Source organism: Abramis brama (assembly GCF_963993115.1).
Source record: "Abramis brama genome assembly, chromosome: 5".
In the NCBI taxonomy this organism is placed as follows: Eukaryota; Metazoa; Chordata; class Actinopteri; order Cypriniformes; family Leuciscidae; genus Abramis; species Abramis brama.
Window position 1 is genome coordinate 11,257,120 of NC_139967.1, and position 15,978 is coordinate 11,273,097.

The 15,978-nt window shown below is 36.2% G+C and overlaps 2 protein-coding genes across 4 annotated transcripts; one reads left to right on the top strand and one right to left on the bottom strand.

Annotated features, from left to right (window-relative positions):
• Nucleotides 1-360: 360 nt before the first annotated feature.
• On the bottom strand, nt 361-7,574 carry poli (polymerase (DNA directed) iota). Its single transcript, XM_084113464.1, has 10 exons — nt 7,362-7,574; nt 7,029-7,151; nt 6,595-6,759; nt 5,214-5,357; nt 4,767-5,000; nt 4,506-4,684; nt 3,532-3,623; nt 3,319-3,452; nt 2,997-3,199; nt 361-1,447 (listed from the first exon to the last, which is right to left on the bottom strand). Exons 1-10 carry the CDS (start codon nt 7,429-7,431, stop codon nt 635-637), a joined length of 2,157 nt encoding a protein of 718 aa, XP_083969590.1. The 5' UTR covers nt 7,432-7,574; the 3' UTR covers nt 361-634.
• Nucleotides 7,575-7,915: 341 nt separating this feature from the next.
• pgam5 (PGAM family member 5, serine/threonine protein phosphatase, mitochondrial) lies at nt 7,916-15,472 on the top strand. 3 transcript variants are annotated; one of them, XM_084113469.1, is made up of 6 exons: nt 7,916-8,413; nt 9,769-9,941; nt 10,390-10,515; nt 11,208-11,296; nt 11,652-11,785; nt 14,670-15,472. In XM_084113469.1, the coding sequence occupies exons 1-6, from the start codon at nt 8,217-8,219 to the stop codon at nt 14,818-14,820; spliced, it is 870 nt and encodes a 289-aa protein (XP_083969595.1). In that variant the 5' UTR covers nt 7,916-8,216; the 3' UTR covers nt 14,821-15,472. The 3 variants fall into 3 exon arrangements, with proteins under 3 accessions (XP_083969595.1, XP_083969596.1, XP_083969597.1); XM_084113470.1 differs by having other exon boundaries at nt 7,919-8,413; nt 11,655-11,785; XM_084113471.1 differs by lacking the exon at nt 11,652-11,785 and having other exon boundaries at nt 8,119-8,413.
• The last annotated feature ends 506 nt before the right edge of the window (nt 15,473-15,978 follow it).

Consider the following 15,978-nt stretch of genomic DNA (forward strand, 5'->3'; position numbering starts at 1 on the left):
GTCTCAAAAGACGCACAACGGTAATGTTTTTTTCTATGGCACATTTATAAAAGCTACTTAAATGTCCTGATTAAACTTGATCTAAGCCCTTTCTGTGAAACCAAACTATTTTAAATTGTAATAATACTTAATATTGTTTTTACTGTATTTGTGATCAAATAAATGCAGCCTTGTAAGCATACTTCTTTAAAAAACTAATTTACCAACATTACCAACCCCAAACTTTTGAACAGTACAGTATTTTAATATTGCAACTTATAAATATTATAATATTACAAATATTATACACTATTATTATAAGTATACTCTATGTAAACAAAGTGTTCAGCTCTTGCATATACAATGACTTAATCAAAATGGTTATTTAAAGACATATATGGTTTATTAACTTAATAAAATATTTCACAGAAAAATGAAAATTATGTCATGATTTACATAATTGTTCCAAACAAGGATGACCTTGTTTCCCAGCATCCCCTGGGAGTGTCATACATGTTTGACATGAGGGCGAGTAAATTATGACAGAATTGACATATTTCTGTACTATTGATTACAAAGATATGTTTTACATAGTTATTTTGAACATTCATAAAAAAATGTGATTTTATAAACAGACACTTTAGTGTTTCTGTCCTCAGTTGGGTTTGAAGTATTTCAGTATGTTGTTGCACTGGCTGCCTTTAGCAGCGTTCTTCTTGTCTTTGGTATTGGAGGTTTTATGCGAGTGTTTGGACGGGATTTTGAGGACCGGTTTCTGCTGTTTCCACTCTGTCAGTAACTCCCTTTGCACATCAGCAGGAAGTTGTGAGAATACATAAGGGTCCACATTTGGAGGGATATCTGATTGAGGTGTCTGACTGGTGGGTGGGATATCATGACTTTCCGTGTCTTTGATGAGCCCAGAATGTAATTCCATGGTGGACTGAGCAGATGACAAGGTCTTGTCGAGTTCATGGTTATGAGAAGCAGAATTTCTGCAATAATTCAAAGCTGGCTCACAGCGTTCAGGTGTTCTTGGTTGGTTAAAAGTCAACGTGGAATGATCCGCTGGGTCGTCTTCAAAAGATGTGTCAGCAGATCCGTAAATGAGCTCTGTAGAGTCTTTATTTTGAAAACTGGTAATCAGCTCCATCTGAATGTGCTCAGGAAGGAGTTTGAATACTTCCGGATCGACACCTGGAGGCAGCTTGGAACACAATGTCTCCTCTGGAACGTTGCTCATACAAGACCCTCTAATGTTCATGTTTGTAACTTGTGAGTGCTCAAAAACAGGCTGCATGGGAGATATGGGGTTGACTGAAGTTGGCTGTGTTTGTGATTCTTGGGTTGGAAATATTGACGTGTGTTCTCTTGGTTTAATGCTGTTCCATGTTTTATCTTCTTTATGTAAAACATCTGCCTGAGTAAACTGGGAATTTGCTACAGACTCACAGAGATCAGGTTCCACCTAGTGACAATTCAAAAGACAGATTATGTTAACTTTTTCTGTTTTCCAGTTATTGTTGACTTAAATCAGCATATAAAAAGTTTAATACACAACTGTCAGTTAGCAAGACCTATATATATATATATATATATACAGTACAGGTCAAAAGTTTGGAAACATTACTATTTTTAATGTTTTTGAAAGAAGTTTCTTCTGCTCATCAAGCCTGCATTTATTTGATCAAAAATACAGAATTTTTTTTTAATATTGTGATATATTATTACAATTTAAAATAATTGGTTAACATTTAATGAAATAACATTTATTTCTGTGATGCAAAGCTGAATTTTCAGGATCATTACTCCAGTCTATCACATGATCCTTTAGAAATCATTCTAATATGATGATTCATTATCAAAGTTTGAAACAGTTCTGCTGCTTAATATTTTTTCATAACCTGTGATACTTTTTTAGGATACTTTGATGAATAAAAACAAAAAATAAATAAAATTAAAATAAAAAAAGAAGCAAATTTTTTAAAAATAGAAATCTTTTGTAACAACAATATACACTGGTCAGTAATTTGGGGTCAGTAATTTTTTTTCTTTCTTTTTTGAAATAAATTAATACTTTTATTCAGCAAGGATGTGTTAAATTGATAAAAAAAAGTGATAGTAAAGAAGATTTATATTATTAGAAATTTTTTTTTATTTTGAATAAATGCAGTTCTTTTTAACCTTTTATTCATCAAATATATTAGGCAGCAGAACTGTTTCCAACACTCATAATAAATCAGAATATTAGAATGATTTCTAAAGGATCATGTGATAGACTGGATGTGACATGTGACACTGAAGACTGGAGTAATGATGCTGAAAATTCAGCTTTGCATCACAGGAATAAATTATTTTTTTTAAATATATTCAAATAGAAAACTATTATTTTAAGTTGTAATAATATTTCACAATATTACTGTTTTTTCTGTATTTTTGATCAAATAAACGCAGCCTTGATTAGAGACTTCTTTCAAAAATATAAAAAACGTAATGTTTCCAAACTTTTGACCTGTACTGTATATATATATATATATATATGATTTACGAAGGATCATGTGACACTAAAGACTGGAGTAATGATGCTGAAAATTCAGCTTTGCACCACAGAAATAAATAATATTTTAAAATATATTAAAATAGACAAGTTATTTTAAATTGTTATATTATTTCACAATATTTAGTTTTTTACAGTATTTTTACAGCCTTGGTGAGCATAAAAAACTTTCAAAAACATTAAAACAATCTTATATGAAATGTTATATTTTATATAAATATATAAATTTATATAATTTATAATTTATATATTTATATACAGAATTATTAAAAATTAGTCCCTAATAATCTTTTATCAAAGTTATTAAGATCTCTAAACGTTCAGAGATGGCTTTGGAAAAACAGAGTTTGGTTGAGAAATGAAGAAAGGCTTTGTTGTATTTTATAGTTAAAAATGCAGATATTTAATGTGTTTTATCAGAACTAATAACTCTAAAATGAGGAAAATCACATGTGCTGACCTGCCGTTGAGATGTCATTTGTGTTGTTGTAGGAGATTTGTTTGTGAAGAAAGAGGCGATGGAGCTCTTGCTGGAGCTTTTAGCCTGCAGGTTACTAAAACACACATTCAGCAGGGTCAGATGGAACGGTTCACGAGTGTCCACCATTTTATGAAAGAGCTTCACTGACAATGACAGTAACTGGGGCACAGCCTCACTGTTTCCTAAGATGGAGAAAGGTGAATATGAATAACAACAGCACAGCACAATCATCTCTCAATTATTTGTGTACATACAGTAAAGGCATTATACAGTAAAAGCATGCAAAAGAGCAGAACTGTACCGCATGTGATCTTGAGCCCGGTGTGGTTGGGTATCGGACACTGTCGGCTCTCTCGACTGAACCAGCGATTAGTGACCGTGTATCGGCGAATCGTTAGTCTGAATGTGTGTGGCTGCCTGCCGTCTTTGTGCATCCTGCAGATCATTTAAACAGAGAAACAAACTACAGACCTGTGTTTTACTTTACTCTGACATTGTAAAATATCGTTTTTACCTCTCAGTCAGGCTGGTGAGTAGTTCCTCAGTTTTTTTCACAACTTCCTCTAGTGTTGAAATTTTCTTGAACGAGTCCTCGTCGCTGAGAGACTGAAATATATCATTTATTTTACAGATGATTTTATCTTTCGTGCTGCATCATTCTTGCATTGTTTGAGGATCAGAGCTTGTAAAAATTATGCTTCACAAATATCTAGATATACTGTATATACTATCGTTCATAGGTAGATTTCCTTTAAAGAAATTAATACTTTTATTCACCATGGATGCATTCAATTAATTAAAAGACACAGTTAAGACATTTATATTGATAATGTTACAAAAAATGTTATTTCAAAAATATGCTGGTTTTTTTTACCTTTTAATTCATTCAAGAATCCTGAAAGAAACGTATCACAGTTTCCACAAAAATATTAAGCAGCACAACTGTTTTCAAAATTGATGATAATAAGAAAAAAAATTTGATCAGCAAATTATCATATTAGAATGATTTCTGAAGGATCATGTGACACTGAAGACTGGAGTAATGATGCTGAAAATGTAGCTTTGAAATCAAAGGAATAAATTACATTTAAAATATACTGAAATAGGAAACAGTTATTTTGAATTGTAATATTTCAAAATAAGATGGTTTCTACTGTATTTTTAATCACATAAATGCAGCATAAGAGACTTCTTTCAAAAACAATTATGTTTCAACAAAATAAATGTACAATATTTGTTGAGTAAACTAGAGTGATAAAGAAGCTCAAAAGTTCAAGTAAGAACTCTAGCTTACTCTTGACACTGGCATTATGGTATTGCAATTATTGTTGGCTGTTGTATAATAAATTGAGGATAAAAGTTTCTGCCTAAATGACTACATGTAAAATCTAATGTAATTTCTAAACAAAGCACCGATTACACCCTCAGAAGATAAAACTGCAAGACCAAGACTACGCCTGAAGGATCTACAATAATAATGGAGAATACCTGAGGAGGACCCGCAGACGTGACTGGAGAATCATCAATGCCACAGGCGAGGTTTTGAATTCTTTTAGCGGTCACTTCACCAAACTCCTTCACCAGGTCAGGCAGAGGAAATAACTGTAGATCTCTCACACTGACCAGACCCAGAGCCTTTAGCTTCTCACGTGTCTTGTAACCAATCCCTGTAAACACAGCCAATGTTTACAGAATATAAACAGTATATATGGCATGAGATGGGTGAGCTTACTGTATGTGTCATCTTACCAGGCACTCTGATAAGTCCTGTAAGGCTGCTCATGAGCTCAGCAGTGCTGTACGGCAGGAGGGTGGTTTGCTGGTTGGGTTTAAAGGTGCCGGACACCAGCTTGGCCAAGAGTTTGTTGCTAGCGATGCCTGCACAGCCTGTTAGTCCCAGCATGCTGAAGATGGCTTGTCTCATCTCAGCTGCTATCACAGAGCCTACAGCCAGTCGGGCGTTCTCCTCGTCAACTGCCACACCTGAAGATGAGCATGAGGATTTATAATGACCAGAAATCTCTAGCAGTTCTCCCATTGAACATGAAAAACAACAAGAAAAAGGGCATGCTGAATTCTTCCAATTCATTAACTGCCACTTATGGGGTCTGAAACAGCAAACTTTGAATTACAAGTCTAGATTTGTAACTGGTTTTAAAACTGTCAGAACTTGGTTGAAGTGGCGCTCCGACTCACATTCATGTTTATATACATGTCCACTGAAGGAGAGATCTGAAATACGGGTCTCCTTCAGTCTTCTCTCCACCATTTCTGTAACGTCCATGTAGTTTTCGTCAAAACCCAGCCTCTCCACTAGGGGGCAGTATGACATCAGCAAGTCTTGGGCAGATAAAGTCATTGAAAAGATATTTAATTTAGCATTATGCAAATATACACTTCAGTTCAAAATATATATATTTTTTTATGCTTTTGACAGAAATCTCTTTTGCTCACCAAGATAGGATTTACAGTATTTAATCAAAACTACAGTAAAAACAGTAATATTGTGAAATACTATCACAATTTTAAATAACTGCTTTCTATTTTAAAGGTGCTCTAATCGATGTTGGGTGACGTCACTTCTTGTTGACGTTCAAAGTATTGTCAAACAAAATGGAGGCTAGCTTGACCCTCCCTCCTCCTCATCCTGTCCCCTCCCCCTCCCTTCAGTGCTTCCTGAAACAGTCATGAACCATTTAGAAAACCCAAACTGGATTTACCCACCTGTCCAGCAAAAACAGTGCCACCTAATTATCGGATCGGAAGCCCTTTTGCCGGCGGAGTTCTCGCCACCTTTTGAACGCTTTTCCGATGTAAATTCGGGACTTAGTGTGTTCCTTCTCCTTTTCCCTCTTTTTTGTTATTTGTTCATCGGAGCGTCGTCTCTTTGGTTGTGTGTTGGCCATATCAAAATTCTCAAGAATATACATTTTTAACGTTAGTCGTTGTCTAGGACATCTCTCCTCTAGCTTACTTCTCTCTCCCCCACTCCCCCACACCCCCCTTCATGTGCACGCGCACTAACCCCCCAAACCCCACCCCCAAATCATTCTTGTCGGTTATTGGCTGGAATCCTGTTTGTTATGTTTTGTGGTCCAGGCTGGGCAAGTTTGTTTTTGTTGACGTTTATGGAGCCTGGGCTGTCTACAGAAATCGCGTTTTTTTTTTTTACAGTGTGCTAGCGGATAGTGAGAAGATGTTTGCTGGATGTGACAAAAAATGTTTGGGCCTAAAAAACACGTGACTGATTTGGTGCTTACGAAACCTTTATTATTATCAATGAAATAGAAATGTTTTGTAACATTATAAATGTCTTTACTGACATTTTTTAACAATTTAGTGTGTCCTTGCTTAATAAAAGTGTTTATTTCTCTGAAAAAAAACTTACTGACCCCAAACTTTTGAATTGTAGTATATAAAATATGCAAATATATATATATATAAAAATAAATCTAATTATAATATAGTATATTCATTGTTATTATAATTATACATAATACATATATTTCATATACAAATATATACACTTTACAAATGCATAATAAAATATGTAAAAGAAAATAAAGTATGATCTGACCAGTGACTTTGTAGGATATCTCTCTGTAATTGGTGAGATCTTCTCCTTTGACTAGCACCAGCTGTGGGCATTTCTCCACTGCATCAGTCACTGACATCAGCTTGGTCACGCCTTGTTCTCTCGCCACATAGTTACATGTCACAATAATGTATTTCTGCTGTATGCCTAAGAGACCAAAGATGTAGACAGAGGCAAGTATGGCATTACATATGTCAGAAGGATAGGAATGAGGTTTGAGTATTTTGATGAATTTGTAGTCAGTTTACTTATTTCTTTATTACTTGACTGTGCACATTTGTATATTTATGATTGCATTTGTTTTGCAGAACCATTAATGTGCTTTTGTCTGTATTATCTCAGTAACTGCACCGAGACATATTTGTTGTATTTTTAGTGAAAAAAAATGTTTTAAAGTTTATACTCTGGTGTTTTACCAAGAGGTTTGGTTCGGAGGGCTGGATTTCGGATCATCTCAACTTGTGCATAGAAGCAGTCCAGGTCAAAATGCAGAATCACTTTTTGAGATATGGAAGTAACTCTGTTAGTGATACTTCCTTCTGAAATAATAAATCACATAAGGACAGTTAGACGCAGTGTATTCAAAGTAAAGTCTTTATAGCAAACTAAAGCTGTCATGAGACATATGCTGTGCATTTAGACCAAGCAAACATGTGTGCGTAAGTAAATAATGTCCATAATATTCATGCAATACTTAAATAACATACTTATACACTGAAGTTCACATAGTTGTCCAGCTATTAACCCACCTGTCTCCAGCATGTCTGACTCTAAGCTGCGATCCCAGTCATTATTGTCTCCCTCCTCATCCGTGTCCATCTTTACTATAACACAAGAGACAGATATGCGGGTATATGATACGCACAAACAAAGTAAAACAACACTTTTAATCAACAACAGCAAAACATATCACCACCGATATCAAAACATAAACCCACTGCTCACGGGCAACATTTGCTGCCATTTTACTGCCACCTATAGGTCTGGAGCAAAATACACAATAATATTACATTATACAAAATATAAATAATAATTTCGTTTAATTGGACAGTAAACCCGTGGTATTACCTTTTATTAGAGAGCTTTTTTTTTTCTTGATTCAGTGATTCAGAAAGATTACTTAAATCATAAAATAAACATTTAATCAGTTCAGTATGTTTTAAAACGTATAATTAATTGAATAAAATACCATGGGTATTTAAGCGTATTTGAAACTTTAAAATATTAAAGTTTACTTTATTTTTTTTATTTTTTCAAATAATCTCAAATGTGTATTTTGAAGGCTTTTATTTTGAAAATGGATGGCCTTTTAGTCACTGTTTTCAAAAATAAAGTCGTGACTGCTTTTGGAAGTTCTGTTTATATCACTAAACCATTTATTTGTGGAGTCCAAATACACTCTTACTCATGGTTTAGGAAAAAAAACACATATTTATGATGGCAGGGTCTAAGTGACTGTCAATTATTTTGCTTTACGTTGTGAGAAAGGAGGAAACAGTGACACTTCCTCAGCGGAGTGACTCATAGCGACGGACTGGTGCGTCATACCGCTGAAGAGCAGCCGCTAGTTACTCTGCATTGATTTCTGTTCTGTCTTTTGAGTTATGTCGTTTCGGAAAGCGGTCAGTCTCGCGTGCGGGTTCGCCGGTGGGTCTGCGGTGCTGGTGTGCGCGGCGGTCGCGGCAGATAATCACGGGTACTTCGGAGAGCGATGCCGAATCAGAAAGACTCTGGCTGCCGTGCACGCAGCGCAGCCTTCATCATTTCCCACTGCGAACGGATGGGATTATAATTGGGACAAGTAAGAAATAGAGGGTTATTTATTTCCGATTGATTACTATTGTATTTACATTCTATTTCCAGGATTCTGGAGGAACACCATGGCACAACCATGGTGCATGTTCAGAAAATCATTAACTTAGTATTGCCAGTTAGCGTTATGGGGCGGCCTTAGGTAAATGCCTTGATCAATGGTGATAATTAATGGATCACCCAGTTTAAAGGTTGATCTTAAATCCTTTGGCTTTGATCCCAGGTCTTTAACTACATTTGGCACTGATTGAAATGGTGTCTGATCTTATTATTGGCTCAGGAAGTTGTAGTCAGACCTAGGGTGCGTTTCCCAAAAGCATCGTTAGCCAACTATGGTTGCAAGTTCCATTGAACTCTGCTCTGAGTCTGAGACCATAGTTGGCTTTGGGAAACGCACCCCTGGTTAATTGTCACTAATAGTTTCTACTTGCCTAATGTGCTTACTTATAAGTTAATTTGTTAGAAAGTGTCTGCCAACTGATGTTTTCAATCTCAGATATACCCTTGTATTATGTTCAAAATCTGGGGATGAGTTTTATGGTGGGGTTTTAATGTAATGAATAAAAAATAAGGGAAACTATGAAAAATACATCAACACTACTCACACTTTGTGTTAAACTGTGAATATTATAAACAGTACTGTAGTTATTTTTAAACTGATAACAAATCACACCTTGAATTCAATGTATGCTACTTCAAATAAAAGCTTCTGCCAAATGCATAAATGTAAATTAAAATGCACTTAAGGCTAATTTACACTGCACCAAAACGCAGACAATCACCAGATTACAGGACGTCACTTCTCAGACATTACACAACCCGACAAAAGCCAATGGAACATGTTCAATGGGAGAAAACAAGGTCTGACCAATGGCAAAATACACACTAATCCTACAAAACAAACATGTCTGTTGGCATTGGTCGATGTCTTCCGGTGCTGTGTGAATTAGTCCTTAGAGGATAGTTGAGAAACTGTAATAAAATCTTTTAAAAAAAAATGCTTTTATTTCGGGTCTGTGCCTTTGTGAAATATGCGGGTCAAATTGACCCTCAAGCTTCATAATCATAATAGATATCATGTGCACACATTCTATGAAAACGTTCATGAGAAAAAAACAGATTAAACAGTATTTCTCAGAACTCGCTCAATAATAGAAATGGGTCAGGTTGAAATACTGAGTGTTAAACCAATTGCACAGTTTCTAAAGAGTGTCTAATAAACTGTCAGTATAACTCAACTATACATTGCTGTAGTGTAGTGTTTGTATTTACTGTAGTAACCACCAATGTCATTGCTTACTAAATTGAGTTCAGTGGGCCTAATTTGTGTTTTGGCGCTTTCAGACGTGAGCCCTCCTCTATGGTGAACGGGAAGAGAAAGGAGATTGCTGGTGACAACGGAAGTCCAGATGGAGAGAACAACAAACCCAAGGCCACACGCTACATCTGCCTCATCCGACACTCTCAGTACAACCTCAAGGGGGAAGGAGATAAAGAGAGGGTCTTGACGCCTTTAGGTACTGATCCCCCAGCATATATTAACCCTTGTATGGTGTTCGGGTCTGTAGGACCCGTTTTCATGTTTTTTCAAGAGAAAAATGATACGATTAATTATTTTTTCAAACTCGGACTCATTGGCCTTGGCTCATTTTCTGTGAAGAATATATATCAGAACACATTTTCAAGGACTACACACTGTACAAAGCTAAAGAGGAAATATTAACCATATATGCAGTTTATATTGCTTGTAATTGGGATGAAGTAAACATCTGTTGAGTGTTTTAACATAACATTTTTGATTGTGTTGAATTAAAAACCCAAACATGCAGCGGGTCCAAAAACACTGACCCACAAACACTGGCTGAATAACAAAAATATGAACACCACACAAGGGTTAAAATGATAGAGATGCTGAGCCTAGCCATTAGAAATTACATTAGGTCAAAATATTGTTGGTTCCTGCAGGACGTGAACAGGCTGAGCTTACAGGACAGAGATTAGCAGCGCTCGGATTGAAGTACGATGTGCTCATCCACTCCTCCATGACCAGAGCAACAGAGACAGCCAACATCATCAGCAAATACCTGCCAGGTACAGGCTCATTCTACAGTCATATTCTGATCAAATTATGATAGGATAAATCATTCAAGGCAAAATGGCTGGGATGTATTCATACTTATGCAGACAATTAACCTTTTTAACAATAAATAAGGTTGTTACAATGCCAATGTTTCAGATGAAATTCATATATTTTCTATATTACATGAATACTCGCCAAGACTGACATTTCAACATAACTTTGTATGTATTTGTTTGTTTAGGCAAAAAAAAAAAGACTGAAAAATAACTCAATTCAATACTTATGTGCTGTGTGACAGACTGCTCTCTTCAGGTGTAAATGTCTGTCAGAAAAGCGTGCGAATAGCGAATGAATTGTCTTTTGCGTCTTATTGTGCTTACGCGGTTTAAAATTAAAAATTTAAACGGGCAAGCCTTAAAAATGCTCAAAAAGAATAAACTTTCATGACAATGCAACACTGCAATGTCACATGAACATAACTGCGATAGAGAGACGATAATCCAAAATCCATACCAGTTGTCAAAATGATACCAGTTTAACATCGCCATTGCCTAGAACTGACCTACCAATTTCGGTCTGTACATTTTAGCTTGAACCATTCCTGTAATGTGTGCTAATTAAATATTATGAATTGATATTTCATGTTGTAAAGTGCTGCCATTGTAGAGATTCAGAATGGTTATTTGTTTCACTTATGTTTTAGGTGTGAAGCTTGAAAGCTGCGATTTACTGCGAGAGGGTGCGCCCATAGAGCCCGTCCCACCTGTCGCTCACTGGAAACCAGAGGCAGCGGTCAGTGCAAAACACCAAGTCTTACTTAGCCCATCTGAAGGCATTATCACTCATTTGAAGTCTAAGTTTAAGTCTATGTCTTTTGTGTTCTGTTGATGACTCAGCTCATAACAGAACACACCGCTAATGTTACCGCTGGCGTACAAAACCCACACTGAAACCATCTCAAATCCCTTCACCAAACATCAAACGCACATTTTGTTTCTTTAGTATTTCTCTGCTGGTCATCCTAAAGCCTGATGTCTGAAATGTTGTTGTTTGATGAGGAATGTTGAGTTTGGTTTTGTCATGGGTGCGCCGTGGAGTCCTTCCTGTCCTCACGTGGAAGGTTGTGAAACTCTTGTGCTGGTTTCAGCAGTACCACGAGGATGGCGCACGGATCGAGGCAGCGTTCCGCCGGTACATCCACCGAGCCGACGCCAAGCAGAAGGAGGACAGCTTCGAGATTATCGTCTGTCATGCTAATGTCATCCGCTATTTTGTGTGCAGGTTTGTGTTCGCTTGCTACTCAGTCCAGTCTCTTTTTATCCTTCTTTTTGTCCTCTTGAAAGCTTTTATGAAAACCATAAATAGTCTGTCCATTAAAAAAAGTGCAATCGTAAGTATCCTCTGATCACTTTGTATTGTTATGTGCGTATGGTTGCACAAGTTTTGTGGAAGCCCATTTCTGCCACATTCATAATTGTGAATATTTAATATACTTTTTATGTGATCATTTTAGTGCTTTCAAATTGATTAATCACGATTAATCACATCTAACAAAAGTTTTTGTTTATATGTGTGTGTAAATATGTCATTATATTTATATATATATATATATATATTGTATATATATATGTGTGTGTGTGCACATGTCTGTGTATATATATACAGTGAGGAAAATAAGTATTTGAACACCCTGCTATTTTGCAAGTTCTCCCACTTAGAAATCATGGAGGGGTCTGAAATTGTCATCGTAGGTGCATGTCCACTGTGAGAGACATAATCTAAAAAAAAAAATCTAGAAATCACAATGTATGATTTTTTAACTATTTATTTGTATGATACAGCTGCAAATAAGTATTTGAACACCTGAGAAAATCAATGTTAATATTTGGTACAGTAGCCTTTGTTTGCAATTACAGAGGTCAAACGTTTCCTGTAGTTTTTCACCAGGTTTGCACACACTGCAGGAGGGATTTTGGCCCACTCCTCCACACAGATCTTCTCTAGATCAGTCAGGTTTCTGGGCTGTCGCTGAGAAACACGGAGTTTGAGCTCCCTCCAAAGATTCTCTATTGGGTTTAGGTCTGGAGACTGGCTAGGCCACGCCAGAACCTTGATATGCTTCTTACAGAGCCACTCCTTGGTTATCCTGGCTGTGTGCTTCGGGTCATTGTCATGTTGGAAGACCCAGCCTTGACCCATCTTCAATGCTCTAACTGAGAGAAGGAGGTTGTTCCCCAAAATCTCGCAATACATGGCCCCGGTCATCCTCTCCTTAATACAGTGCAGTCGCCCTGTCCCATGTGCAGAAAAACACCCCCAAAGCATGATGCTACCACCCCCATGCTTCACAGTAGGGATGGTGTTCTTGGGATGGTACTCATCATTCTTCTTCCTCCAAACACGTTTAGTGGAATTATGACCAAAAAGTTCTATTTTGGTCTCATCTGACCACATGACTTTCTCCCATGACTCCTCTGGATCATCCAAATGGTCATTGGCAAACTTAAGACGGGCCTTGACATGTGCTGGTTTAAGCAGGGGAACCTTCCGTGCCATGCATGATTTCAAACCATGACGTCTTAGTGTATTACCAACAGTAACCTTGGAAACGGTGGTCCCAGCTCTTTTCAGGTCATTGACCAGCTCCTCCCGTGTAGTTCTGGGCTGATTTCTCACCTTTCTTAGGATCATTGAGACCCCACGAGGTGAGATCTTGCATGGAGCCCCAGTCCGAGGGAGATTGACAGTCATGTTTAGCTTCTTCCATTTTCTAATGATTGCTCCAACAGTGGACCTTTTTTCACCAAGCTGCTTGGCAATTTCCCCGTAGCCCTTTCCAGCCTTGTGGAGGTGTACAATTTTGTCTCTAGTGTCTTTGGACAGCTCTTTGGTCTTGGCCATATTAGTAGTTGGATTCTTACTGATTGTATGGGGTGGACAGGTGTCTTTATGCAGCTAACGACCTCAAACAGGTGCATCTAATTTAGGATAATAAATGGAGTGGAGGTGGACATTTTAAAGGCAGACTAACAGGTCTTTGAGGGTCAGAATTCTAGCTGATAGACAGTTGTTCAAATACTTATTTGCAGCTGTATCATACAAATAAATAGTAAAAAAATACATTGTGATTTCTGGATTTTTTTTATTAGATTATGTCTCTCACAGTGGACATGCACCTACGATGACAATTTCAGACCCCTCCATGATTTCCAAGTGGGAGAACTTGCAAAATAGCAGGGTGTTCAAATACTTATTTTCCTCACTGTATATATATATATATATATATATATATATATATATATATATATATATATATATATATATATATATATATATATATATATATATATATATATATATATATATATATATATATACACACATATATAAACAAAAACGTCAATGTCAGATGTGATTAATCGTGATTAATCGATTTGACAGTACTAGATTATTTTTACATTTTATCTTATAATTATGACTAGTATATCATAAATTCTTCTTTTTATGTCATAATCATGATTTACCAAAGCACATAATCCTTATGTGCCAGAAATGGGTTTTCATATTGAATATGTGGAATTCATAAAAAACTCTGTTTGCAACCTTTTATCATTGATTCTTGCTTAGTAAAACATCACGATTGCTGTTGTTCATCCTTCTAACACTTAAACTTTAAAAGTGTTAAAGAATGTTGTTAAGTGTTGTGAACAGTGTTAAAGTTTAGCATATGAAAAAAGCCCATAGACTTGCATTGAATGAACTTAAGCCATATCTAGAGACCATAATATCTCAGAGACTTGGGAGTTGGGACAGTAAGAAACCGCTCAGACCCTAGCAACTGCATAGTATAATTTTAGTACGATTTTTAAATCATAAATTGTCATAATTTAGTAAATAAAAGCCATTTTCTACCCTGATTTGAATGCTTTGTGTCTGCTGTGAGACTTCAATGCAAACGTCCACTGCTATGATTGGCTAATACCTTTGCATATGAAATAACGATTTCAACTCGATTTCTGCACTCTCACGAATGCTTTCATCATAACTAACAATGCAAACACAATGTAAATAAGATTATAGCGTCATTGATTATAACGGGAGACATGTATTGTCAGTTTACACTCTTTCAAATAAAGTGTCTGTTAAAAGCATGTGTTTGTTCCAGGGCTCTGCAGTTTCCTCCCGAGGGCTGGCTGAGGATGGGCCTGAACAACGGCAGCATCACCTGGCTGACGATTCGTCCCAGCGGCCGAGTGGGTCTCCGATCGCTGGGAGACTCCGGCTTCATGCCTCCAGATAAACTCACCCGGACTTGACGTTCTCAAAGCTAGACCAGCATGGCCTCATTACAGCCGAGAACTGAGATGGACAGATGTTAGAGTTTCAAAGGGTCAAAACATTGCCGTAAATGTTCTGCTGAACGCCGTCTGAAATATGAATATGCCATTTTCGATTCCAAAAATTCCAGAATACGGAATGTGATTTCAAATTCACCACCTCATATAGGGAGTTTAATAATAATCACACATGGCTGCAGTTTAGGAGAACATTGCTGTGAAAAATGTCCTTTGCAACTCTACATTCTGTTGCTGTGGTGATCTGTTCTCCTTAAGTGTCTTCTTGAGTGTACTAATTTTGTATTTTTAAAAACAGACAAGTTTAAAATTGATATTTCTCCAATTTGACACTCCTGTGCTATGCTTTGTCTGATCAATAGCTGTGATGGAAAGGTGAAAGTAACCAGCAAGTGTACTTTTTTTACGTTTATAATGAGGTGTCTTTTTCCCGGAGCATCTCGCGTGTCCGTTTGCACTGTTTACGTGGTTACGTTTATGATTGTTTTAGAGGCAAGGTGTGAATTTGCTAAAATGTTGAGACTCTTGCCACTGAGGATGACTCTGTATTAATGTTTGATGATTGTTTGTACACAAAGAAAACTGAAAGTAAAAATTTTTCATTGAGTTGTCATTCAGTGTTTGTGTCATACATTAAAAAAAGTCATATTTCAGTTCAAAATAAAATTGTGATGCTTAATAAATGACCTGTATGATTAGGGACATTAAGCCATTTTAAGACCATAAATAATTTTAGCATTTTCACATTTTTATTACCATAATACAGTAAACCAATACTAATTACATTAAATACTAAAAACAATCCTAGTCGGACACATTTTTTGTTATTTATGCAAAAGATAAATATGATGCAGACATGTCTATTTATCTATTTTCATAAGATACACTACAGTTCAAAAGTTTGGTAGTTTTTTTTTTATACAAGGTTGTATAAATTGATCAAAAGTCACAGTAAATATATTTATAATGTTACAAAAGATTTCTTGAAAGAATTCCAAAAAAGTCAATTTTTACAAAAATATTAAGCAGCACAACTGTTTTTAACATTGATAATAAGAAGACATTTTTATTGAGCACGTAATCAGCATATCAGAATGATTTCTGAAGGATCATGTGACA

Bases quoted from the DNA above. Each gene is read 5' to 3' on its own strand.
- poli (XM_084113464.1), bottom strand. From the start codon at position 7,431: ATGGACACGGATGAGGAGGGAGACAATAATGACTGGGATCGCAGCTTA. The intron at 3,624-4,505 runs GTATTCTCCATT...GATATATTTCAG, and splicing joins CGTCTGCGGGTCCTCCTCAG to TCTCTCAGCGACGAGGACTC. The intron at 3,453-3,531 runs GTAAAAACGATA...AATGATCTGCAG, and splicing joins CTCACCAGCCTGACTGAGAG to GATGCACAAAGACGGCAGGC.
- pgam5 (XM_084113469.1), top strand. From the start codon at position 8,217: ATGTCGTTTCGGAAAGCGGTCAGTCTCGCGTGCGGGTTCGCCGGTGGG. The intron at 8,414-9,768 runs GTAAGAAATAGA...TGGCGCTTTCAG, and splicing joins TGGGATTATAATTGGGACAA to ACGTGAGCCCTCCTCTATGG. The intron at 9,942-10,389 runs GTACTGATCCCC...TGGTTCCTGCAG, and splicing joins GAGGGTCTTGACGCCTTTAG to GACGTGAACAGGCTGAGCTT.